Here is a 24,909-nt window from a genome sequence, read left to right as displayed (position 1 = left end):
TCTTGAAGAGCTTGAAATAGCATGAAGTGGCTTTTAGATGCAGAATGTCCAGCGGTCCTGGATGTAAATTTAGAAAGTGAGCCTCCGATTCCCCCTGTTATACGTGTTGAGGCTTCCTTGGATACATTCATAACTGAGTAAATTAGCAATATAGACCAATTTAAATACTAATTCACAACTGTTTCTTTATTGGGGCAGTATACCACAAACTACTGATGAGCATGGTGACTTGGCTCGCTACAGTACAATACATGAAACAAATGCAATTCATGTAATGAGGTAACATTGCTTATGTCCGAAATGAAGAAGATAAAGCCTTATTCCAGGAGAGCCAAGGCGTTTCGTCCTTGAGGGAGTTGTTGTTTCGTAGAGGACTGTTTAAAGTGGCTAATAGGGTTACGGATTGGATAGTAATTCGGCCCAGAAGCCGTACAGTATACCTGGCTCCAGATGCATGAATAAACCCCGGTCGCACGCACATAATGCGCAGTCTGCCGTGTACAATCAGTCCGGACCGAAGAACAGTCGCTTAGCCTAACAGCCCTACTTTCAATAATAAACTCGTGTCGATAGGGGGGGCAAACCTCAGATATGAATGGTCTTCAGAGTAATAAGGAAGAATAAGAACAAGGACAAGAACTAGTCTCTGGTTTGGATTTTACTATTCCTGGAATGCTAAGCGTTTGTATGCATACCGATCTGTCTATGTATCCTTCCCTAGCTGAGGAATATCTAAGCGAAGATAATCTGGGGATACCGACATGTCAGATTTTGAATCTGAACGTATAAGAGGTGATATGTCATGTTGAACAACGCGCCGGGCCGAGTTCTAGGCCGAGCGCCTGATCATTGTCTCCGATTCGTTTGTTTCGTAGGTATTATAAATAGGACTTCAACACTCCCTAGATCGGGGATCAAGACTATCAGCTTTATAGTCTCAATATTTGGAAACTGCCCCACCTGCATATCTACGGTTCTCAACCTCATTGGCTGGAAAGGTTCATGAGGTAATCAGGCGGGTTATCATCATTTGTTCCAACCTGAAGCTTCATTTCATGCCCCACTTCGATACCCACGAACGCTGCGTCGCAAGGGAACCTAAACAAAGCTCTATTAACATTACTCCAAACCACTTAACTTCCGAGGCGACACTTCTGTCCAACTATCTCCTTTCTGTAACATACCTTGTACAAAGGCTGAAACGCGACAGAACATATCAAAAGTGGAGGTGAGGAGAATCACCAAAGACCGAAAGTATCATTCTCATATGCATGGCTTTAGAGAACATCTATACCCCGCATACCCTTCTGAGAGATAGTGAAGTCTCTACATCACTCAGACTTGTATATAACATTGAATCCATCACGTCTCTTCGACTCTAGCCCCCCACGCCAGTATGCCTTACATCATGGAAATCTACACCGACGGTGGCTGTAGACGCAACGGACGATCAGATGCCATCGGTGCTGCAGCCGTCGTTTTCAAGAACAGATTTGGAAAATGCACCGGTTGGACACGCTCCTTACCGCGATATCCCCCACCCACAAACCAGCGGGCTGAAATCACGGCTATCATTTTTGCGCTGGAGAAAGCCCTGGACAAATTCGAGAGGCTGGACACAAATCCATATCTGGAGGTCAAGATCTATTCAGATTCCAGATATGCGATTGGGTGTATGACAAAGTGGATCTATAAGTGGGCAAACAACGGATGGACCAATGCTGCTGGCAACGAAATTGCGAATCGGGATCTGATTGAAGAGGCTTCTGCTCTTGATGATAGATTGAAAGAGGAAGGAGACGTGGAGTATATCTGGATTCCGAGGGAGGAGAATCAGAGGGCGGATGAAATGTGCAATGACGACATGGACGATCAATGGAGAGACGCCGCTAGTGACTCTGATTACTCCTCTTACTGACTTGATTGCTAGCTAGGAGAGAGTTGCTTTTATTCAGGGAAAATGATAGGTGTTCCAACTGGTGGCGGGTTGCGTTTCTACCTCAACGACACTCTCGATACTGTATTGCCGATTTTCAGGTATAATGATGTTGCCATGATCTTTATCAATTAGCCCGTGGCTTGTAATCTGCAATCTCCATGATCTGTAAGGAAGATATTGATGTGTACAGGTGGTAAATGTTATCTCCAAAGAATCCAGAAACCAGTGCGGGCCTGGATTGTGTTGTCCAGCTGCATCAGGACCTTGTGCCGCTGATGTGGCTCTGCAGATTTATCTTGTATTGGGGTATTGGAACTCGAGGACGGCGACGAATGGCTTGGATGGGGAAGAGTGGCATCTTTCATATCTGAGGTGGTCGCTGTTTAGTCAGAACAAGAAGAATGAGTGGTCGTAACGAGTGAGTGTTTGGCAGTCCCGACGAGCCGTGACTGGTAGCTCTAACTGGGAGATGACCTCTAGTTCCTCCAAAATTCAGTTCTTATTGCCTACATTTATCAATCCCATACTAGCCAACGAGGGATTTCCATGCCTCATAACATTGATCACGTTAAAGAGGAACAAACCAGGCGCTGACCGACAACGGCCGATGAATGTACTGTAATTCCTAATAATAGTCGAGACACAAGCATCACTCAAGGAATGTGCGGTTTCACAACCAGAGACGGAATTTATAGCAGCATCTCCCCGCGTTGTACAGGATGATGTGGCTAAAGTCGATTCGATCGGTATCAACAAATCCCTGTCAAGTGCGCATGACCCAGCGCATTGAATCCGGTTCTGATGTTGATATTGCGGCGCAGTCATGTTGCTTTAGTGCGCCGGCCGGACTGGGGCTTTTCGCTCTACCATTGGCAATTGATGCAGGGATATTTTCAACCGACCGGGTGGGGCTTTTCATTATGCCACATGATTGAAAATAACTGCTTGACTCAACAACCTGCATCTCTCCTTGCCTTTTGTCATTATTCCGGGCGCCATTTCTTCGTCGTTTGCGGAGCGCAAGAATGGCCCTTCAGCTCTCTCGTAGTCCGGTGTACAGTCTCATCATCTTGTCCATTCTCTGGATAGAGGGCATCGCGGCCGGAAACTTCACTTTCCCCACTGAATCTGAAAGTCGCTTTATCGTCGGGGATCAGGTCAACATAACTTGGGATGTTCTCACGCCACGGATATCTTTATACGAAGAGTGTGGGACACAGCAGTGGATTATTGCGCGTAAGCGGTCTTATACTGAACGGAACTGCGCACCGTAAATAGCTAACGAGCCCAGAAAATATCGTGAATAAATACAGTTATGTCTGGTCGGCAAATCGGGACGTCTATAAGGAGTCCGGCTGCTACTTTGAGCTTGAGTCTTTGACTTCTGAGGGCGAACCTGACGGCCAAGACAATGCAACTAGTGTTGTGTTTGGAGTTTCGAAGAGGTACCACGATGATCCGTCACCGACTTCATACCATTTTGCCAGTACTTCAGCCACATCTTTGACTGGCACTTCAACCCCGGCGACAACCTCCTCATCTGAGTCTGCAGGTGCGGTTACTGTCACGGGTGTGTCTGCTGCAAACCCATCTACCGAAGGTAGCAGTGGCGGGCTTTCCTCGGCTGCAAAGATCGGTATAGGCTTAGGTATTCCATTGGGTTTTCTCCTATTGGCCGTTGGCGTAGGGTCATTCCTCTTTTTCCGACGGAGGAGAAGATTAAGAGAAAGCGAGCCTGATGTTGCCGAGCCGGTATGGCATTCTCAAAGTACCACTCCTCTACCTGGTGGTTTTGTGGATGGAAGTAATACTGCGAAGAATGTGCGTGGATCTCACACAGACACGATCATCTCCGAGCTGTCATCGGAGAACTACAGGTCACGGGATGAAAGGCAGACCCATGAGGTCAATGAGTTGATGGGTGTGGAGCGGAGCGAGCTGGATTGATAGTATTGAACAAGATAATAGTATAATGATGTATAATGATAGTGTATAATGAATCTGGATTCTATGCACATCTAGCTTGGGATATCATACGCATTAAGGCATGATTGAACAAGACCAAGTCTCCGAAAGCTCTGGTGGTAGAAGATCTTTTTAAAACTAATCTCCGCCAAAACTCATCTACTCACAGTACAATAGGAGGCGTCATGACTGACCATGAATATAATTCCATTCGCAGTTGCATTGCCGTGCAAGTGAACCTTCAGTTCGTCTCGACAGACATGCTTGTCTGAGCTCATAGGTAATGGAACGATTCAGAGCATAGAGATCTTATGCGAGTTACATTTGAGAAGATCCTCATGGAAGCAAGTATATAAAAAGACAGACAATCTGTCCAGGCTATCCACCAGATCCTGTATCTCTAGATACTTGCTTCTGCTATGGCCATGAAAAGAGGTGTCCGGTCACCAACCAATGAATAATAGCCTGTCCTATCTGGTTATCTCATTAGCAGGTTAGAATGAATCAAGAATAACTTTCGCCAGTAATATATTATCTCCGAACCAGATCTCCGAGGGCAACCCCGAGACTAGAGAAATCCCCGTGTCTTAAAGTCCGAGTTTTCGCCTCCCCGACGGACTTTATTACCATTTCGGGTAATGAGCTGTACGTACGCCTCAACCTCAGCCTCAGCTGCCATCTATCTATGACTACATCGTCATCTGTGATTTGTACGATTGCTGTCTGCCTAGGTGGCAAACCAACAAGATATACGTACACCATGTTGACTCATAATCGCCTGCGCAGGTATAAATACCACGGTAAATCCACAGGATCTCAAGCCAAACACAATCAGATCTTACAAGATCAAGATCAGGATCAAAACATACAATCAGACGACAAAGCAACCAAACATGAGATACTCATACCATTTTCATCAGCCTCCACAGGCTTGGGAGATGGATGTGTCTATGCTAGAGGACCATCCTTTCTTTGCTCATCACCATCCTCCTCCGTATGAGGACCACTTTGAAATGAAGCATGGGAAGTGCTTCAAAGGCAAGATGCATAAAGGGGAAAAGGGTATGAGAGGTATGGGAGATGATGAATTCCCCGAAATGCCCAGATGTGGGTTCGGTGGTCGTGGTGGCCGTGGAGGACGCCACCATGGTCCTTATGGTCACCATCATCATCACCACCCGTATGCATTTGGATTTGCTGGTCATCATGGCCGTGGAAAATTCCACCCCCATCCCCATGGACATAGACATGGACATGACTCTGACAATGAGCATGAGTTTGAACACGGATTGCACCCGTGGACTAAACATGGCAGATCCGGACCCGGCCACCACGGCCGACCTGGCTTCCACCACCCTCACCACAAACACGGTGGTCCAGGTCCCCACTTCCACTCTCGGGGAGACTTTCACCGTCAAGGCCATGGAGGTCCCAGACATGAGCGGGGCCTAGGAAAGAAGCATGGAAAAGGAAAGGGTTTCCATCATTTTGACAACATGCACCATATGCACCACATGCGCCCTTTCAGACGCGGACATCATCACTCACGAGACGCAGCCAGTTTCACGCCTTTAGTAGACGTCTTTCTTACAGCCACCCAAACTATCGTCCATGCTTCACTTGCTGGAGCTCAAAAGACGAATCTGAGTGTTGGATATGATGCTTCGCGCTCTCTGCTCCGTATCGCGGGTGTTGTGCATCGGCCTGATGTGGATGAGGAGATGTATAGAACTTTTTTGGTTGCGGAGAGGGGGTATCATTTGGGGGTGTTCAAGAGGGAGGTACCTCTTTCTCATGGAGTGGTAGTTGAGGGGATTCAGGCTCGACTGGAGGATGGGGTTTTGAAGGTTATACTGCCTAGGATTGAAGGGGAGGAGGTTCAATACGGTAATGAGGTAGAGGTGGAAATGGTGAATGCTGAGAAGGAATTGTCGACTCCGGATGAGTCTGATACTGAAGGAGAAGAGGAAGAAGAACACGAGGATGAAGGTGAGGAGGCTGAGAAGGAGTTTGTTAAGGTTGATATTCAGTGATTTTAGTTTTCTTTGAGTTGCTTTTCATCGTTTCGTTGAGAAAGTCATGGCTATATAGGGTAGGATAGCTAATATGAATCTATTCTATCCTACATCACACGTACCACAGACACACAACATCATCATAGTTGACTAACCGTAACAGTTTGCTTATAATCCTCTTAGAAGTTGGCCATTCTATCATAAAATAAATGAGAGAAACAAGAATTATAGCAGAGTGCTTGTAATTGGTTTGCTGGATAAAGCCACATAGACAAGGTTGGGAACTTTAGGTAGTACTAAGTCAGGGAGACAAGGGTTTCCTCCAACAAATCATAACGTTTGTTACTTTTTTTATCTTCTTGTAAGAGCCTCACACTGCATTTTTAGGGTCATCGAGTGGTTGGCGTTACACAGCTGTCGTACTTGATGTAATAATTGTTAATCATCAACAGTTCTTTGGTCAAAGAGGCCCCATCCTGAGCCATTTTCTCTCGCGCCCATGAAAGAAAGGAATACAATGAATAGGAGCGGTATCCATTTGCTGTCATCGTTATGATACAAGGTCCAACAACAGCGCTCAAGAACAGAAGTGTAATATAAAGCTTGACAAAATACGTGACGGGCGATGCAGTCTCCATGAGATTCTTTAGAGTAGGGCCAATGAATGATTAATCCCAGTGCACGAACATTCATTTCAGCGAGGCAAGGAGAAAGAAACAAGTTCCAATAGTATAGTAATGAAGCTGTTCATTGAAGTTTTACATGATATCAAGAGAAAACGCCAATCGCAGGTATCCAAGACAGGAACAACCGCCGCATTAAATGCCATGATGCCAAACTGAAGATGAAAGACAAAACAGAAACTCAGACCAAGACGCTAGAGCCATCATTCTTCTTGCACGAGCAGGAAGAAGCACCAGCAGCAATTTGAGAAGGCGTTCTAGCATAGCTAGGAGGCACATCCAGTACAGGGTTGCGAGTAAAGAAGTGACGAGGCCGGAGAAGCAATGTCATAGGTTCTGCCGGCATGATAGGGTAATCCTCAGGAGCCGGGAAGTGCGTGAGCCCAAAGGTGTGCCAAAGCACAACATCCGTGTTGTCGATGGAACTATTTGGACCAGCTTCCTCGATCCAGGCAGGTAAGCCCTGAGACGGTTCTCCAGAGGTCTGAGGAACGTGGCGACCAGCAGGGTGAATTTGGTCATCAGAATCTTCATAAAAATTAGCATCCACTTATAATCATTCAGAGAGCGGGAAGGGGCATCTTACATTTGGTAACATGGACGGCATGTCTAGCGAAACCAGCTCGCTTCCAGACCAATGAGCCCTCCTTAGGGAGCAGTGGGGGAACCTCGCGGCTGACCAGCTTATAGCACACTGGCTTCTTGCTGTAAGCGTTCAATTTGTTGGTGTTGGCAATCTCCCAAGTCCGTCCAGTGAAGCCATCGTAATCGGACATCGCCTCAAGAGGAGTGGTGAACTTGGTCTTCTTGGCGTAGAAAGCATTACCGTACTTGTTCTCAGCGCTTCCAACTTCACCTTCGCCACGGACAGCGTCGACCTGGAAGACCGTGTTATTCGGTCCATCGATGTTGGCGTCGACACGCAGGCAGAACAAGTGCTGGTGGTTGTGAGCATTCACACCAGGATAGACCTCAGTACCCCAGCCCTTAGTGTCCTCTCCGGGGTTCATTGCATAGGTATTGAGAATACCGGTCAGCTTGATGTCCAGCTGCACGGTACCATCCTGGTGGAATATCCAGTACACACAGTATTCGTAATTGGCGGCAGTGAAGATATGGGAAATGATCAATTTACGGCCACGGGTAACAATGATCGATTCATCGCGGAAGTCAGTGTGCTTGAAGAGGATACCTGCGTCTTCCTCATGAATACAAATGGCATTCTTCACGATGGTGCTAGCTCCAGCGCGGTTGACGAACGCGGCATCCATATAGTGAATCGCTCCCTTGCAGTCACATCCAAGAGACAGACTGTTCGTCATGTATCCACCACCGTATTCGCCAAGGTCGAAAGCGTGCTTACGCTGATGCGGGTGCTCCGGGTTTCCGTACGGCACCACCATCTCTCCGAGTGACAGACGGTAAAAAATAGGGCGAACATTACCCTTGTCATTGAAAGTGATGTTGTTCAGTACAATTCCCTCACGGTAATTGAAGCCGACGTGGATGTTCCAGTTTTGCCATTCAATGTGACGTCCATTGACTGTGAAAGACACACCCTCGGGCTGGGTGATGTGAATGGGCTTCAAATCTGTCCTAAATCCGCCTTCCTTTTCGATCGCTGCGGGATGATAGTTGTTGGGAGGCGCTTTGCTAAGTGGCCGCCGCACCGGTGGAACATCAATGTGAATAATCTGCTTAGTCTCGGCATTGAAGATAGGACAGAAGTCCAGAGGATACGTGTACTGGGAATCATCCACATGGGGTCTGTAGTACATGAGGGCTTGCTGCAGGCGAACATCGGTACCGAAGCGCTCATCGTAACCAATTGTCCAGGCTAAATATATGTTAGTTGATCCACGGAACACAGTTTATCTTGCTTTTGTTCTGGGAAGACTTACGGTCACAGTACACCTTGTGCATGTCCTCCTTCGGGATGCCAATAATGGCGCACTGCTCAATAACCTTCGGGTCCTGGCGAACAATATGCTCTACCTCTTGCAGGTCCTCCATGGTAATTAAGGGTTGCACACCGGGGGTATGCTTCCACTCAATGACTTTCTTCTGGTCCAAGTCCACAACTCCGTCGTAGATCTTGCCACCAGGCGCAATTGCAACAACATCAGCAGCTCTCATAGGGCGGGGAGCCTTCTGAGGGTCTGCCAGCCAGGCCATCATCTCCGCCTTACGAGGCTCCCACAGAGTGACGGCATTGAAGTTGACCTTGCCATGTGCTTCGCGGACGAGAGCAACAGCGGTGTCGATTTCAACGGTGGAGAGGGGGTCAAAAGGGTGAGGAGGAGGAGACGAAGCGCTGACCTGCAAGGTCAGCTGCTGAAGCCGATCGAGGACCATGATTTAAGTAAGTCGTAGAATAGTTGTGGGATGTTTGGATAGAGATTCTTAGGAATGTTCAAGTAGGAGGTTGTCAACCGGGTTATATAGTTTGGTAAAGTCCCCGGGTATCAATGTCGGTGTAACCAACAACCAGATAGAATGCAGGAAAGTGACACAACGCAGCAAAAAAAGAGTCCATGACCAGGAAGGGGGCCCTTGCTTTTTAAGTTGCAGCATGGTTGGGTTTCGCAACGCACTGAGCTGCCTCACTTGATAACCTGGGGAAAGCCGATAAGAGTCACGACGCGATAAGACCCGGATCGCCCTTCCAAATCCGGTATAGCGGCATGTATCTGAAGCAGCGGAAAGCATGCGTTGGAACTCGGATCGAGACTCGTGTTGAAAAGCGGGGAAGCATTCGGATATCATTACTTCTATCATGACAGACGTTCTTCCACTCGGCCACACTGTCCACGCAAGGGAGGTGGAATTCCTGTAGCGGTCGTCGATCCACCGGCTGGAGACGCTCCGTCGGATATGATATGTCAATCTGTAGGGTAACCGAAACTAAGTTCATACATGCGTACAATATCACCCAACTGGTTTTGTTCTATCTACGGCTATAGGAGGGAACCCAAATATGCTATTGGGAAGGAAAGGCAGGAAGCGCCTGTGAAACGAGAATTATATTCCAGCCATATAACAAACACCGTACACCCTTCGCAAACACCCGTCTCCCAGACAATGTGAAGCATCTCAGGCGACGAACCGTGAAATGTGAGACCTAAACAACGAGAAAATGCGACTCAAAAAGATAAGAAGAGATAGAGGCACCGCCGTGGTGCTACATGCTATGTACATCCGTCATATCGTATCCATCCCGCAACCCCCGCCATGAGAAAGAGAGAAAAGCAATCGCTGTGAACGAGGTAAACGGTAAATAAGACAAATAGCGTCCAGGAACCTGGAGAACGTTCCCGAGGGGGGAAGCCACTCGACAATTCCCAGTAAGATTTCAGACACACGAAGCCCATACAAAGAGACCAAACAAAGGGAAAGATACAGAGGAACAATGATGCAAGGCATATCATAAACTCCCCCAACCAAATCTAACACCCATTGACAAATGAGATCTTAGCTAAATGACTTTCATGCTTTCCCAACCTGAAATTGTCCCAAGACTCCGCCGACAGCGCCAGGTGTCAGTGTGCCCAGTCCCTGGTGCTGGGGTGTACCGGCATTGGGTGTGCTCGGCGTGCCAGCAGCAGAGTAGATCGTAGCCCCGTTGAGATTGGGCGTCTGATGGGGCATCTGATACAGCAACGCTGGCATCTGACCATTCAACCCCCAGATTTGTCCAGAGTACTTGGACTCGTCAATGCTGCCGTTGAAAACCAACTGTCGCATCTTCCAATAAATTTCGCCCGTGACAAGCGAATCGGACCCCGCCTGATGAGCAATGCCGACCCGTTTGACACCTAATTCATCGGCAATATCTTGAAGTCCCGACTTTTGACCAAGGTTGGTGAGAATCTGGGCGGCGGCTGGTGTCAGAGGAGTATCGTTGACGGCCTGGTTGCGCCCGGCGTGCTTCATCAAGTATTTGATATCATACAGCGACGGGAAGAAAATATTGAGAAGTTTGTGGAATTCCTCTTCGTTCTCGGGTAGAGGCTTGCAGAGCATGATCTTCATCAAGTAGCCAAAATCGTAGCCAGAGTGGAATGACACCCAGTGAACGTCATCCAGCAGGACGAGGCCTGAGCTGATCAAAAGCGCACCGAACTCGAAGGGATCGATGCCATTCTTGTCATGCATGGAGAAATCGATACCGGCTTTGGCGAGCATTGCCGTAGATTCTTGTGCGTACATATCATCCTCCAACGAAAACCGGAAGTTAAATTGCCAGGTGCAGGGAGCCGGCACCAGACTATTCCCTAGGGGTTGTCCATTCGCATCCGTAGCATTGGGCGGCGGTACCTCGCCTTCAGCAGAGAACAGGGTTATTCCCAGCTGAATCATCTTCAAGAGATCGACGTTGCACCGGAGAGTCTGATAATGGTAATCCGCCTTGTTCGTAAACGCTCCGATGGGACGTGCAACGATACCGGGGAACTCGGTATCCTAAGTTATCGTTAGCTTTTCAGATCTCAGAAACTAGGCAGAAATTGCCGCCTCCAGAATCATCTGGCGATCCGGTTTCCCGGAATCATCTAGTCGCAGTCTCACCATGCTAATATACGGATACTTCTCCACCAACTGCCGCAGCACGGCCATTTCTTGGGCCAAGTTGTGCTTCCATACATCCCGTATTCTTGTCTTCACGGCGCCCGCTTTCGCCTCGAGTGCTAACCGACCGTCATGAGTTTGATGGAGTTGTTGTTGCTGCATCTGGGCCCCTCTCGCGAAGCCCATCTGAGCCGCATGGCTGGCAAGGCCGGTGCCGCCAGCATCTGCGGCGCCGCCAAATCCAGCGACAGACATGCCGTTCGCAATACCGGTTCCGGAGAGTGTGAAAGGATTGATATTGGTATTCGGGTTGCCGGCGGCGAAACCAGGATGGCCGCCAAGGGAGGGAGGTGGGAGAGCTGTGTTAGCCGACTGGGCATGAGCCGGATGGTGTTGAGGTTGCTGTTGTTGTTGAAGGTGGGCTTGTTGTAAATGTGTGTAGGGGCCGCTTAGGCCAGTAGGCCCGTATCTGCCGACAGGAGGTGGCATGTTGTAAACTGTAACGTGGACAGCTCGTCATGCATCTGAAATGTGATGGGGGGTTGGGTGAATCGAGTGGTCGGGCCTTTTTCACGCTGGACAGACAAGTCGCTCGCAGGTCGAGTCGAGAAGGCGGACAGCTTCTTTGCTCCGTATTCGGCTTAGCGCGCCAAGCCTCAACTTCTACGTTCCTGTACAGCTTCAACTTCGCTCCCACTCCCGCTTAATCAATCAAAAGTCATCTTGCCCCCTTCTGTTCCCCACCTTCCATTGTACCCCGGAACCTGCGGACTCGGGTGTCGAACCTCTTGTACTTTCGCTCGCCTACCCATTGACGCCGACTTTTCCCAGTTCTCCATCTTATCCGCTCACCATGGCCGGCACGAACCCCACCGGTTTCGACATCAAGGAATTCAAGGCCGCCGCTTCTCCCCGGTCGGTCTGGGCAAAGAAGGACCCTTGGGCTCGCTAGTGCGTCTCACGCATGATCTCTCTGCAATTGCCCTTACTAACCCATTTGCAGTGAGGCCTGGAGATACACCGGCCCCTTCAGTCGCTTCAACCGTTTCAAGCGTATCTTCCCCGGCTTCGGTATCGCCAGCGTTGCCTTCGCCGGATACTGCGCATACGAGGCCGTCTTCATGAAGCACGACGACCATCACGGCGACGGACACCACTAAACCAGCCCAATTGAATTCAATGCATTGAGAACGGGAGGAATAACACGACGAACCGCCGACCGATATCAATGGGTTAAAAAGACGAGGATACCCCGGGTTGCAGACGAAGACGTCCGTATACCAGGAAGGGTTGCGGCATTTAGGTTTCATACAAGGGGGTGCGATGTAGTGAATCTGTTCTGGGGACGCTCGGACGAGCGGGAAATAAAGTATTCTGATGGTCATGACGCGCGCCCTTGCTCTAAGTCGGCGCTTGGGTTGTTTGGAATTTGTCCGGTGTACATAGTATCTATCTGGTTTTCGTTATATCAAGACTGTACTTTTTTCGTTCTGGTATGGGACTCTTGTCTTGTACTTGGGCTTAGTGATTACTACAGTGTACTACGTAACGTGATGCGCTAGCTCGCAATGGCTGTCAAAGGGGGTTGTGGTTGGAGCATATAAATCGCGCTAATCGATGTGTTCATTTTTGACTGACTAGATTACTCTTCGAAGACGAATGAAATGCCATCATCACCCGCCGTAACAACACGCTTTCCATCCAGACTTTGGGTAAAGGCCATAACACCACCGGCTTGCTCGCCCTCCGAGTTCTCTGTGAGACCCAAGTGACCCTTCCATTCCTTCAACAGACCCTGTGCGGCAGCTGCAGTACCACCGCGCGCATCCCACCGCCTTACGATACCGTCCATGCCGACGGAAGTGAGAAGCCACGGCTGGCCCTGTCCAGATGCAGCAGATGCAATCGGACCACGGGGAGGCAACGAGGCTGGGGCAGAGCGACCCTGAAGGAACTCAACCTTGACTACGGCACCCTCATGCGCCTCCTTGATATGGCGGCGGAGAGCGAAGCGGTGGGCGGTGTCGAACAGGGCAATTGATCCATCTACCGAGCCCGCAGCGAGGAGACTCAAAGGAGGGGAAGAGAATGACAAAGTCTCAATGCCGTCAGACTGAGCCTGAAGAGAGGCCAAGATAGTACCAGCAGCAGCACCGGTTGACTGAGAGGCGGCCCCCTTACCCTTCGCTTTAGATGCTGCAGCGCCGCCAGACGCAAGACGAGGAAGACCGACAATTCTGATGTGACCTTCCGCACCACCAACAGCAGCGAATGCACCATCTGGCGCAATCGCGACCGAATAAAGTCCTCCATCAACTGCAAACCGCTGGTCCTCCGGGGTCAATCCAACGACGGCACTGGTACCAGCAGAGTAAGAGATACCGGCGGCGGCGGCGGCACCAAAGACGTCATACACGTAAAAGCTGCCATCCTCCGAGACAGTCGCGAGCAGCTTTCCATCGGGCGTCCAGGCACCTGCAGTACAGGATCCGGTGTGCTGGAAGAACGTCTGCATGATCGTAATGGGCTGAGCGGTGTCGTTGTGGTCAATGCGGAATACCCAAGCGCTACCGTCATTTGCTCCAATAGCAATGACATTGCTATTCTCCTCGTCACCCTTCTCGCACGGGCAAACAGCAATCCAGTTAATTTCCTCTACCTCCTGCGCCTCTGCGACAAACTCCCAAGCCTGGCCAGTCAACTGGGGAGTAGTATCGCGCCATACACGCAGCTGGCCATCCAAACCTGCGGTCACGGCATATTCACCCTTGGGTCCGGTAAACGCAACTGCGTTAACAGTATCCTTGTGGCCTTCAATCTTTGCAATAGGCTGCAGAGATTCGCGCTCCTTTTTCGGTTGAGGGTTCGACTCGTAGCTTTGTGGGAGAAGAGGACGCTCGGTGTTTGGTGTGGAATCGAAGATGTATGCGGTATCGTCGCCGGAGCCAGTGAGAACAATAGAGTTGTGGATAGGGTGCTGAGCAATGCAGAAGAGCGAGTCTGAGTGAAGATCAAAATGAGCGGAAGAATCATTCTCCAGGGTGATTTCCTCCTGTTCGTAGGTCATGGGCTCGTCGCCGTCCTCGCCATCGGAGTCCATAGGGTGATCCTCATCGCGCTGGAAGATTTCCTCCGCCTCATCAGCCTCCACGTAGGCATCTTCTGCCTCGTGGTGAGGATCTTGGGAGGAAGACATTGTGTTGGTTATATGGTATCGTAAAAAAGCCAAGTACTATTGACTTGGAGGGGTATTGTAATGTGAAGGAAAGATGCAGTTGATGACACCTCAGAGCTGGGGACTTTATATATAATGATTCTCCCTTTCAGTCCTATATGTCGCAGAATACAAATAAAACTTTGCGACAATTGACGAGCTGCGAGGAGATTTTTTAGCTGATCAGTAAATTATAGCGATAAGGCCCCGCGCTTAGAAATTCGATAAATTCTCCCCGCGCCCAAGTCAAACACTGCAAACAGCTAGCCTAAGTCTCCGATTGCTTTATAATCGTAATGCTTTCACGAACCGCCATGAATGTTCCAAAATATTAATGTGGACCGTACAACTCATGACAATCAGAGCACCATATGTTTACTGATGGGACTGGTGTTAATTCTAGTACTGTCACATGTTTCGCTTTTCTCAAGGCCCTGTCCGTTCCTATAAGTAACAACTCTGGGCTCTTACATCGCGTGTGAGGGGCAAATATATATACTGGAGGATAACTCACGATATTGAATTCCACTTATACATACTATGCTATTGAAAAACAAAAACATAATTTAAAAAAGAACATGAAAGCTATCATGGCCAAGTTGTACAACAAGAGCATGTAGATACAGATCATAAGTAATGATATCTATTTGATTAAGGCTAACCATGAAATCTTACACTGTCTACAGCTTCGCACCAGCGCGCCTGCGCTCCTCCTTCTCTTGGTCCCGAAGCAAGCGACGCAAGATCTTGCCACTGGGACTCTTGGGAACAGCCTCAACGAAGCGAATACCACCCTTCAACCACTTGTGCCGAGCCTTATGTTCTTCCACATACTTCTTGATCGACTGTATCGTCTTCTCATCATCCTTATCAGCCGAGGCAGATTTGACGACGATGGCCTTCGGAACTTCACCGGCAGCCTCGTCGGGAATAGCAATGACGGCACAATCAGCGACGGCAGGATGGGTGAGTAGGTGGGCCTCAAGCTCTGCAGGGGCAACTTGCAAACCCTGAAGTTCTTATTAGCGGGGGGCACTCAAACTTTGTATCACCATGGTACGGAAGAACAAACCTTGACCTTAATTAACTCCTTGATACGGTCCACAATAAACACATGCTCAGTTCCCTTCGGGCTTAAGCGGAATACGGCTTCATCACCAGTGCGCATCCATCCGTTTTCAAAGGTTTCTTTGTTAGCCTTCTCATTGTTGAGGTATCCTAGTACCACACTTGGACTGCGGACCACAAGTTCACCTGGAGTGTCATAGCTTGTGATTTCTTGGCCTTCTGGGGAAACGATGCGTGCTTCAACACCAGGGATGAGGGTACCGGAGGATCCGAGGAAGATGTCGTTGGGGTGAGTCGAGGCCACGACCGTGCATGTCTCGGTTAAACCTGTAGGCAAGCATTAGTCAACTGTGCACATATCTCGCCGTTAGGTAATTGAAGCTTACCATAGCCTTGCCGAACTGTAACACCGGGGTACATCTTTTGGAAATCCTCGGCTGTTTCCATACCCAGAGGAGCTGCCCCAGTGAACAGAGATTTCACCGAGCTGAGGTCGTACTTCTTGCAAACCTCGTGGTTTCGGAGCATGGTAATGATAATTGGCGGGACCTGACAGAGATATTAGTAGCAGAAAACCACAGTAGTCAATGACAGTACGAACCAAGAAAAGGGACCCGATCTTGAAGTGTTGAATAGAGGCAAGGTATGATTTCAGCTCGAATTTGGGTAACACAATCACCTGGTCACCTCTATAGGGTCCAGTATGACACATAACCACTAGGGCATAGATATGACTCTGGGGGAGCAGGCCCAGCACGACTTCAGTATGTTGGGGACCTCCTGGTGCGGCGAGGGCATCTCGATGGGTCTTCTCGAAAGCGGAGATCTGCAGAACGTTTGCGATAACGTTCTTATGAGAAATCATCACTCCTTTCTGTGATAAATGGTCAGTCTCTCTCAATCTATAACTAGTTGTGGTATACACATACAGGTAAGCCAGATGTCCCACTGGAATAGCATAAGAATGCAGTTCGGCGAGCACCGTCTCCAGGACCCCAGTTGAGTCTCTCCAATTTAGGTAGTGATCTGCCTGCCTCAATGAGTTGTGAGACGGTCTTGTATTGCGCAGGGATGCTTGCGCCACCGGTGAGTTCGGCGGGAACCTCAAGCAGATAGATACGGTCCTTCGGGAATCCAGCCAAGGACGCCGCCTCCAGGGCAGTGGACAGCAAGGGGGCACAGGTGAATAGAGCTTTCGCTTGAGAATCAACCAACTGATGCTTCAGCTCGGGCGCAGAGTAAGCCGCGTTGGCGGGCGAAACAATTCCTCCCAACTGATGGGTCGCCCAGGACAAAGGAAGTGTATCAATCTGAATGAAGGGGCGATTAGCCATGAATGTCTCTACATTTTGTTTTTGAAACGTACCGTGTTCACACTGAAGACCGCTAATGTCTTGTCCCATTCCGTACCCTGATTTGGGGCCCAGTTGAACTCCTTCGCTAATGCTCGAGCGAGATAATCGACTCGCTCCGCCACCTGGGCTCCTGAGTAGGATTTCCCAGTAATTCCACAAGTGAAGGGATCTCTCGACTTTTGAAGCGGGTTTCTTCCATATTGATCGTTGAGCATAAATTCGCTGATAGGAATATTATCAGGGATTGCGGGTAATTCTCCCGCCCCTTTCTGAGGAGTGAAGACCATTTTGGCAGGGTCAAGGTTTTGAGTACGATTGAGATCTATGCAAAGACAAAGAAAAAGGAGAGAGCTATGTGAAAGAAAAGAAGCGAATAGGACGTGAGGGGAGAAGAATAATAAGCCGGGGGTCGCTCCAATCCTAGTGCGGGGAAAGCTCTTTATGGTTCTTACTCGTAGTAACAGCCCGGAGAAATGACCGAGCCGTGGCCACTCTGCACAGAATTTCCGAGATTATGCATATTATATCAGTATTATTGTCATCGACCCCGTGCCCTCTAAATTTAGTATTCTGAACTATTTCCTTCTACATATTCCACCCTTTGAACAAATCTTTTATCAAACTCGCACCCTGTCGAAGCTGTGTAGTTCGGCATGATAATGATTAGTGAAGGATTGCCCTCGGATATGCGATGGTGAGCCGAGGGTCTTTCTGAATCGGTGCAAAAGCTCCACTTATGATGAAATTAAGCCCCTAACTATAAACTAGCCTATTAATTAGGCTGTGGAGTTCTCTCTCCTTGCACCGTCGGGAATGGGAAAATCTACGTCTGCATTCACCCACTCAAATGAAATTACTAAATCTACTTTGACTCGATCCCATAGTGGTGGGTGTGTTTGCCAAGCAATTCACTATTAATTGCTCTGTCGATTTTTATAGAATGATTGATCTACGAGGGCGATTTAAAACTATTCAAAGGCTCTACTGATAATCTATACATGAAAATTTCAATATTGAGTAGGATTGCTGTCAGCTCTGACCACGGCCTTCAATATGCTTTGAGATCTCCTGAATCAGGCCTCCAACCTTATGTCTGATACCGATCTCCATAGATATTATAAAGGCCCTAAGGCCTCACGAAGCGGTATGGGCGGTGAGGCCGGTCAGGTGGTTTGCCATCTAGGTAGAAGTAAATGATCTTAAAGCACTCTGCCACAGTACATAGTTCATTCTGATTCAACATTTACCCTATAATTATCTCACTTGCGAATGATTAGCAATCACTCTTGATCTAATGATTCTATGAATATGTCCTTCTCTATCTTTCTCCTATACTAAATACTCCTATATACCTGAATTGTCACGAGCCTGAAGCCCCGATGCCCAAGGAGTCCATTATCTTTATTATTGATGCGAAGCATTAAGACATAATATACACATGCCTGCGAAGAGGAAGAGGGCTACCGCAGGGGCTGAGGTTTCATTACCTTCTGCCGTTAATGGGGAACCTCCAGCATGGGCAAATGTACGTAGCTGGACACTATTCTTATATCCTTGCTAACCAATGGATGAAGTTCCGCTCGGAATTAGGTGACACCCTTCCATGGTTTCGAGCCGTTCAAGGTGGCATATATCATAAAGATGGTCTGGCCTGGGGGGTTCTGGTTGATCGCGACTCGGGAGAACGCTCATACATTGATGAAGAAGTGGTAATAACCAGGATGTAGGTACAATAGCTCGACTTGCCTCATGTCATTCTCACACTAAGACCTTCACTTCTTTGCAGAGGTGGCTCATGCTCTAAGAATGCGAACGGAGATTTGGTTCGCGTCAAGGATCAAGCAAAGAAAGATCTTCTGGTAAAATGTCTCATGAACAGCATGGAGCAGAAGGTTCCCGTCGGAGTTATTATCGGTAACTACACCGTGCCTGACAATGTGAAATGATCCTTATTAATGATAAAATAGGGGAGCACAACACTGTCTTGGGGAAAATGGTCCCGCACCCGTATAATGTGATGGGTTACTTCCGCATCACGAATATCTGGTTTGAATGTATTGGCAAGCGTATTGCTGCGAAGGTGCGCTATGAGAAGTTGGATCTCCAGAGCAAGAGCTGGTGGGCGGACAAAGGGTCGTTACCACCGCCCTCTCTTCAAGAACGTGATTTTGCAAGCAGACCAAACTCAGTTGAGTGCAATGCATGTAACCACAGGAGCTTTCAGGTATTTCACCAAGGCTGGATGTGTCTACAGCCATCCTGCACCCGTTTCTTTAAAATTGGAGCGTTGGCCGCTCCTGCGAACCTCACCTACCACCAAAAGTTCCTGAGCTATCGGATGGCCCCGGACCCCGTCATAAAACCTCACCACAGCCTGATACCAGACCTGCTCAGCACTTTTGATGAGGATGACGCAAGTGTAGCGACCAGTAGAGTGGCTTGGAAAGGGATTGTATGCCCACAGTGCCGCAAATGTATCTCACGAAAGTTTTGGAGAGGCTGGAAGTGCAGTGACGATAGTACCTCTATTTCGACTCAACCTCAGCATTCATGCACCTTTGAGAAAATGACACGAATGCCAGTTGTGTCCTTACGATCTGTCATTGATACTCTCGAAATCGCTCCCCAGAAGCGAGCCTTTATGCCTGATGACAAGTTCATGACTCCAGAGGTTGACGATAACTCACTGGCTCCATACAGGAGGTTAGTCTATAATATTCCAGGAGTCGGTCATGTTACGCACCTGGTGTCGAATAGAGACATAAATAACCACCCTAACGGACCAAACACCATGTTTACGCAATTGCAGATGGCTGAACTTGGGTTGCAGAGATTTCCTTTGAGAAATGCCGTGGGTAAGTTGGCATTGTCTCGATTGCAGTTTCTATCGGCGAGCATCTAACAAATATCTCTGTAGTTACTGGCACGCTTACTGCGCACTTTGCAGTTAATTATGTCAGTTCCGTCTCTTGACATCTTATCATGTGGTGAGCATCATCTGATATTGTTTTAGGGTAACCCGTATAAGTATGTTGCACCAGTGAATTGCAAAGGCTTTGGTGAGGCTCCTGGGCCAGTTCTACACGCGTTAGGCCGTCTGCAATGGGCGACTGAGCAAGCTGTGCATCTGACTGGACATACGTCCTATCCACCAAATGAAATGCTGGTGCTCGGATATTTTGCGAACATGAAGATCGGAGTCAGTACTATCTCATCTTTCATCTATCAAGGAGGTTATTTGCACCAAGGTGGAGAAGGCAACAAAGAGGGCTAGGGATATATGCAGCTGTTGCTAACACCTTTAGTATCATGACGACGGCGAAACGTCCCTTGGCCCTACTATTGCGACACTATCGCTGGGGGCTCGGTCTACCATGCAGATCCGCATGAAATCAAAGTACTACAAGGGGCAGAGCAGCAGGAACATTTTACTTGAGAACGATCCAGTGCTTCCAGGCTGCGCGTTCCAGTTGCAAAGGCAGACATGGAAAGCTGAATTCGAGCATGGAATGATTACACAAACAAAGTATAACAAATGCCGAAACGAGCTCTTCAAGAACAACCGTACCCAATGCGAAGCCAAACCGTGTATTAAACTGGATATTCACCACGGAGACATGGTTGTAATGCATGGTGAAAGTCTGCAGAAATACCATGAGGTATGTATATGGGATAATGCGAAAATAAGTTTTAATCTGACAGTTGTTTTAGCATGAGGTTATCCCTGAGAGCAAATTGCGCTTTGCGTTGACCGCGCGCCATATCAAAGCAGAGCACGTGGACCCAAAGGACACTCACAAGGGAGAGTTTACGCTTGCGGGTCACCAGATTTACAATGGAATCTGAGAAATGGTGTTTTTCCTTTTCTTGATTTGTCGTTCTCTGTTTCTCTGAAATCTCTACCTCGAGGGCTTGCGCTAACTCTATGTTTTCTGCTTTGCCCTTTCTGTTTCTCAGGAATTTGCGATTTGAGGTGGATTTACCTTTCGCCTATTTCATTGTAATTACCTCTATAGTAATTGCCCACATGAATGCACGGTTGATATGCTTTATCACCATATTTCAGAGAGCTAATGCATCGCTTGACCTACTGATCCCTCTTGAACCAGCCACTTCCTTCACCAAGTTCAAAACCTTGCGAGCTCTCAGGGGCTCCGAAGTTACCAAAGGGAAAGTCACCAGAGGGAGAAGCCGAAATTTCCTGATAGTCATTTGAAACTGGCTGCCAATCGTTGGAAAATTGACCGCCATTGGACTGGGCACCCTGACTGGGGTTGTTGAAGGACCAGGGAAGGTCGTCGAAGCCAGCGGGCCATTCGGACCCGGGTTGTGTAGTGCCTTCTGCAGGACCAGCTTGCTGTCCCCAGGGGTTCATACCACCGATACCGGTGGCAGGGCCTTGGTTGGTCTGCTGACCGGCTCCTTGACTAACCTCCTGTTCGTTTCCTTGACCAATTCCTTGTCCCCAGGGAATGGTAAAGCCACCTCCATTCTCCATTCCAGTTGGAGCGCCAGTTTGCTGGCCAGTTCCCTGGCTAGTTCCCTGCTCGTTTCCTTGACCAGTTCCTTGCCCGAAAGGGATGTCCAGGCCACCTCCATTACCATTCGTGGATCCGATTTGAGTACCTGAGTTTCCACTCTGGTTACCATCAGCACTGCAGTTATTGAAAACACCTACAAAAACACAGTCAGCACAAGTCCCTGAACGTCCAATGGTAAGAGTACTTACTGTTTGCATAGTATGCAAATGAATCGGCGTTGTTCTTGGCCTGTGCAGTGCTCAATTGAAGCACACCGTCAAGTCCATACACAACATCATCCGTACCAGGCGCGTAGACGCTAGTAGCATGCGAGAACTCATGGAGCGAGATAGCCGCCTGATCCAGATATCCACACTCGTTCACCACCTGCTGCGTTTCATAGTATGCCTGGCAGTTGACAACACGGTTTTGTGTTGGGTACGTGATGGCCGCAATGTTGCCACCGCAGGAATCCTGCGCCGATGGCTGACAGTAGTAGGTCAGGGTGCCTTTCGATGTTGCTTCCTTAGCAATGGCCTCCAAGCGCTCGGCAACCTCCTTCTTGTCAGCCTCATCCTGGGACTTGAAGAACTTCTGGAACAGTCCACTGCTGCCGTCGCGAGCATCCGCAGCGGCAGCCTCGGCCATCTTGGCAGCCTGTGCAAGGTTATCCTGCATCAGCTTGTTATATTCGCCACTGCAGGCTTCGAGGGTGGCGCGGGTCGCAAGGCGGTTAGCAGAGTCTTCAGGAGCATCGAAGTCGATGGCGTTGGATGTATAAGGAACGACGAAGAATTTCTTAGGGTTGTCCAACTTCGTGTATTCGAGCATGCCATCCGCGATGGCGGAGTACTTTTGACCAGGAGAAAGGTCGTGGGAGTCGGCGATGTCGAAGATGGACTCGATTGTTTGTTTAGGGGCGAGTTCCAAGAATGCGTCGTCATTCAGATGTGTGTTGACGTAGTCGACTTCCGCACCGGTGAAAGTTGGGTTTGCGCCTTTTTGTTGTTGTTAATCACCTTGTGTTGATATGTATATGCAGATACTAGTCATTCGGCAGTGAGCTTACCAGATCCAGACACAACAACCTTCTTAGTGGGAAGCTCGTTATCGAGCAGACCACCCCTCTTGACGACACGGAGATTCTCATCAGCAATATTAGTGATGAAAGCTTTGATAGTCGAGTTTCCGATCGACTGCAGCTGAACGTCAATCAGGTTGCGAGCACCGTCCTGCGGCGCTCCCGAAGCCTGCCTCGGAATAAGAATCGGCTTGCCGGCAGCCAAGGTCAAAAGACCGAAGAAGTGAACGAGTTGAATGAATGACATCCTGAACGGAGAAAAGGAGGAACAATATAAGAAAAGAAAAGAAGGAATGAATGGCTTTGATGAGAACAAGCACTGGGAACGCGGCACCAGGCCTGGTTTTATACATCAAATGACCTTGAAAAAGATAATCAACTCATATTCGTGTTTCAAGTTGGCTAATGGATTTTTCTAATGGTTACATTGTTACCCAATCGATTCATATATTCCTGATGGATACATCTAACCTGCTAGACATGGTGGTCTTGGCCGCTGGCACTTCATACTATGGGTCAGCGGCTATAGATCTGGCGCAGAATCCCATGATGGTCTTGGAAGTGACATCAACAACCAATGACGGTAATGCATAGGGTTCCTGGGCAAGAATCAGGTAAATTAAACGGCCACGGGGTCTCGAGATCTAGACTAGATGAGACAGATCATGGCTACAACAGGCCAGAAGATCTAAGGCGAGAAAGATATCGCGCTACATGCAAAGTAACTTAAGATCGAGAAAATTCCGAGGCCGAAACCACCTCATAACCCTGGATAGTATAGAAGTAAGTATCTTCAGCGCTCCACCCGAGCATATGGGGGTCACGGGGCAGATCAATCCCGACCCATTAGCTGAGAAAGAGGCGCCCTATCTGTTTCCTTATTCCGCACCTGAAACGCTTAACAGCCTTAGCAAGGTTCAGGGTTCGAGAAGAATACTACCTTCCATTCTGGACTCAATCCACATTAACACGAGATAGGTGGCACTGCAGGGCATTTATGACACATTTCTATGGACCCCCAAGCCAAGAGTCCTACTCGGAGTAAGTCAACGAGGTCAAGCGGATTAACACAGGAATTAAGGAGCGAGAAAGTGGGGACGAGTCCCTAGTCTATGCGACATCTTGGCATCAACGGCGTTTCAGGGGACTCCAAGCCTTACCAGATTGTCAATGCTTTGTGGTAATATTTTTTTTTTTTAGGTTGAGCCCGTTTCAAACGCATCGAACGGTCGACCACTACAGGCTCGAGATCTCTGAGTTTTGGTGAACTTTGAAGGGTCTCTGTTTTAACTGCCGCTTGACATGAAACTGTTCTGGATGTTCGGATATTGAAAGTACGGGTCGGGATCTCTTGGCAGTTAACGGAACGGCACTGCTCGGAATCGAGATCAGTCTGTATATCGTGATGCTATGGTATGTGTCTCAAACCCGCTATCTGCATGGAATCACGTTAGCCTGTTGGTATCTACTTACATAATAGAGAAGCTGGGGGTAGCTGGTGCTACTACACCCGGTTTGGGTAGAATACTATGTAGGGCAAAGATTGAAATCAACACCCTGTCCTACATGGTTAATCAACGCTAAATTAGCCATAAACCAGAAAGAACACCTGATACAGAGTAGTGATAGGTACGCTGCATGGGGATATTGCCCGAAAAGGAAAAAGTGAGGGCTAACATGCTTAGTCTAGAGCGGAGACTACCCACTTAGAAAGCCTCCCCTAAGACTCTTTCCCTCCGCTGCCGAAACCACAGCCGTGCCATAACACAACCAGGATATCCATCGCCAAGTTAGTCTTAATTAAGAATTCCAGTCCTAAGCCGCATTTGGCATGACAATGCCGATCTTGGAGCTGCCATTGATTTAATGCCGCAGTTAAGGGTCGTCAATCAGCGTCTTGCCCCCGCGTCCAAGAACTCAGGATCATACTAGTTCTATATCACGCATTTCATGTATCCACAAAGATGGCTTATGTTGCCGCCTCCAGGGGAGATTCTTCATGTGATCCGGCAACAACGGTACTTCTGAGCCGCGTCTATTGCCCGTTGTACTCACTGAGTCTGCGAGTGGATCCTTGGGTACATCGTTCGATTGTCTTGCCATAACGGCCCGATGATTACAAATGCGATACACCAATACCTATTCGAGGGGTGCATACTTACTGCGCCGAATTCACGCTGCAGATAACTGCGCGGATGAGAATTCTCTGACGAGGAAACCCTCAACACCGAGACATTATCTCCACGATCAGGAGATGGCACAACCTGCAGCTTCCTATAATGAAAGCTTTCGATTAGGTTGTGGAAGGATAGTACCTCGCTCATGCGCTCTAGACATTAAGTGGCTGTTTCCTACCACAGATCAAGCATATCAGGGGCACCCTCGCAATATGCCTGCCGGGTCACTTGGGCTTGTGAAGTCTCTGAACACTCGTGACTTCCCTACAATCGCAACCAATATTGTCAATGGTGAACCCTAGACTGACAAGGCAAGCACATATGCA

The 24,909-nt window shown here is 48.6% G+C and overlaps 10 protein-coding genes across 10 annotated transcripts; 5 read left to right on the top strand and 5 right to left on the bottom strand.

The window, feature by feature from the left end:
* Positions 1 to 938: 938 nt before the first annotated feature.
* F9C07_1643312 (ribonuclease H1) lies at positions 939 to 2,174 on the top strand. The gene has a single exon (XM_041286344.2). It carries the CDS (start codon positions 1,397 to 1,399, stop codon positions 1,916 to 1,918), a length of 522 nt encoding a protein of 173 aa, XP_041147539.1. The 5' UTR covers positions 939 to 1,396; the 3' UTR covers positions 1,919 to 2,174.
* A 652-nt stretch (positions 2,175 to 2,826) lies between these two features.
* Positions 2,827 to 3,992, top strand: F9C07_2284746 (uncharacterized protein). The gene is made up of 2 exons (XM_041292824.2): positions 2,827 to 3,175; positions 3,231 to 3,992. The coding sequence occupies exons 1-2, from the start codon at positions 2,965 to 2,967 to the stop codon at positions 3,884 to 3,886; spliced, it is 867 nt and encodes a 288-aa protein (XP_041147538.1). The 5' UTR covers positions 2,827 to 2,964; the 3' UTR covers positions 3,887 to 3,992.
* A 353-nt stretch (positions 3,993 to 4,345) lies between these two features.
* On the top strand, positions 4,346 to 6,550 carry F9C07_1643319 (uncharacterized protein). Its single transcript, XM_071508279.1, has 2 exons — positions 4,346 to 4,704; positions 4,756 to 6,550. Exon 2 carries the CDS (start codon positions 4,798 to 4,800, stop codon positions 5,935 to 5,937), a length of 1,140 nt encoding a protein of 379 aa, XP_071364381.1. The 5' UTR covers positions 4,346 to 4,704; positions 4,756 to 4,797; the 3' UTR covers positions 5,938 to 6,550.
* A 233-nt stretch (positions 6,551 to 6,783) lies between these two features.
* F9C07_6370 (peroxisomal copper amine oxidase) lies at positions 6,784 to 8,957 on the bottom strand (the record flags this gene model as incomplete). The annotated part of the gene is made up of 3 exons (XM_041292804.1): positions 6,784 to 7,130; positions 7,189 to 8,439; positions 8,504 to 8,957. The coding sequence occupies 3 exons, from the start codon at positions 8,955 to 8,957 to the stop codon at positions 6,784 to 6,786; spliced, it is 2,052 nt and encodes a 683-aa protein (XP_041147535.1).
* Positions 8,958 to 10,088: 1,131 nt separating this feature from the next.
* Positions 10,089 to 11,657, bottom strand: F9C07_2071382 (CCR4-NOT core complex subunit Caf1; the record flags this gene model as incomplete). The annotated part of the gene is made up of 3 exons (XM_071508767.1): positions 10,089 to 10,448; positions 10,509 to 11,063; positions 11,169 to 11,657. The coding sequence occupies 3 exons, from the start codon at positions 11,655 to 11,657 to the stop codon at positions 10,089 to 10,091; spliced, it is 1,404 nt and encodes a 467-aa protein (XP_071364380.1).
* Positions 11,658 to 12,021: 364 nt separating this feature from the next.
* F9C07_6372 (putative NADH-ubiquinone oxidoreductase B12 subunit) lies at positions 12,022 to 12,328 on the top strand (the record flags this gene model as incomplete). The annotated part of the gene is made up of 2 exons (XM_041286334.1): positions 12,022 to 12,119; positions 12,172 to 12,328. The coding sequence occupies 2 exons, from the start codon at positions 12,022 to 12,024 to the stop codon at positions 12,326 to 12,328; spliced, it is 255 nt and encodes an 84-aa protein (XP_041147533.1).
* A 482-nt stretch (positions 12,329 to 12,810) lies between these two features.
* Positions 12,811 to 14,364, bottom strand: F9C07_6373 (angio-associated migratory cell protein; the record flags this gene model as incomplete). Its single annotated transcript, XM_041286329.1, has 1 exon — positions 12,811 to 14,364. One exon carries the CDS (start codon positions 14,362 to 14,364, stop codon positions 12,811 to 12,813), a length of 1,554 nt encoding a protein of 517 aa, XP_041147532.1.
* A 349-nt stretch (positions 14,365 to 14,713) lies between these two features.
* Positions 14,714 to 17,919, bottom strand: F9C07_1643303 (acyl-CoA synthetase). The gene is made up of 6 exons (XM_041292802.2): positions 16,817 to 17,919; positions 16,380 to 16,760; positions 16,052 to 16,324; positions 15,837 to 15,999; positions 15,455 to 15,777; positions 14,714 to 15,392 (listed from the first exon to the last, which is right to left on the bottom strand). The coding sequence occupies exons 1-6, from the start codon at positions 17,090 to 17,092 to the stop codon at positions 15,063 to 15,065; spliced, it is 1,746 nt and encodes a 581-aa protein (XP_041147531.1). The 5' UTR covers positions 17,093 to 17,919; the 3' UTR covers positions 14,714 to 15,062.
* Positions 17,920 to 18,243: 324 nt separating this feature from the next.
* Positions 18,244 to 22,757, top strand: F9C07_2245449 (uncharacterized protein; the record flags this gene model as incomplete). Its single annotated transcript, XM_041292812.2, has 10 exons — positions 18,244 to 18,330; positions 18,380 to 18,528; positions 18,592 to 18,719; positions 18,773 to 19,660; positions 19,723 to 19,760; positions 19,819 to 20,004; positions 20,111 to 20,464; positions 20,517 to 21,479; positions 21,535 to 22,323; positions 22,395 to 22,757. 8 exons carry the CDS (start codon positions 18,244 to 18,246, stop codon positions 20,649 to 20,651), a joined length of 1,965 nt encoding a protein of 654 aa, XP_041147530.1. The 3' UTR covers positions 20,652 to 21,479; positions 21,535 to 22,323; positions 22,395 to 22,757.
* On the bottom strand, positions 20,893 to 22,653 carry F9C07_6376 (putative neutral protease 2 precursor; the record flags this gene model as incomplete). Its single annotated transcript, XM_041292801.1, has 3 exons — positions 20,893 to 21,479; positions 21,535 to 22,323; positions 22,395 to 22,653. 3 exons carry the CDS (start codon positions 22,651 to 22,653, stop codon positions 20,893 to 20,895), a joined length of 1,635 nt encoding a protein of 544 aa, XP_041147529.1.
* Positions 22,758 to 24,909: the final 2,152 nt, after the last annotated feature.

Source organism: Aspergillus flavus, chromosome 5, assembly GCF_009017415.1.
Source record: "Aspergillus flavus chromosome 5, complete sequence".
Lineage (NCBI taxonomy): Eukaryota > Fungi > Ascomycota > Eurotiomycetes > Eurotiales > Aspergillaceae > Aspergillus > Aspergillus flavus.
The sequence above is the reverse complement of the archived record's forward strand: the minus strand, read 5'-3'. Positions and strand labels throughout refer to the sequence as shown.

Coding starts and splice junctions, on each gene's coding strand:
- F9C07_1643312 (XM_041286344.2), top strand. CDS start 1,397: ATGCCTTACATCATGGAAATCTACACCGACGGTGGCTGTAGACGCAAC.
- F9C07_2284746 (XM_041292824.2), top strand. CDS start 2,965: ATGGCCCTTCAGCTCTCTCGTAGTCCGGTGTACAGTCTCATCATCTTG. Junction 3,176..3,230: donor ACAGCAGTGGATTATTGCGC/GTAAGCGGTCTT, acceptor TAACGAGCCCAG/AAAATATCGTGAATAAATAC.
- F9C07_1643319 (XM_071508279.1), top strand. CDS start 4,798: ATGAGATACTCATACCATTTTCATCAGCCTCCACAGGCTTGGGAGATG.
- F9C07_1643303 (XM_041292802.2), bottom strand. CDS start 17,092: ATGGTCTTCACTCCTCAGAAAGGGGCGGGAGAATTACCCGCAATCCCT. Junction 16,000..16,051: donor AGATCGGGTCCCTTTTCTTG/GTTCGTACTGTC, acceptor TATCTCTGTCAG/GTCCCGCCAATTATCATTAC. Junction 15,778..15,836: donor TACAGTTCGGCAAGGCTATG/GTAAGCTTCAAT, acceptor GCTTGCCTACAG/GTTTAACCGAGACATGCACG.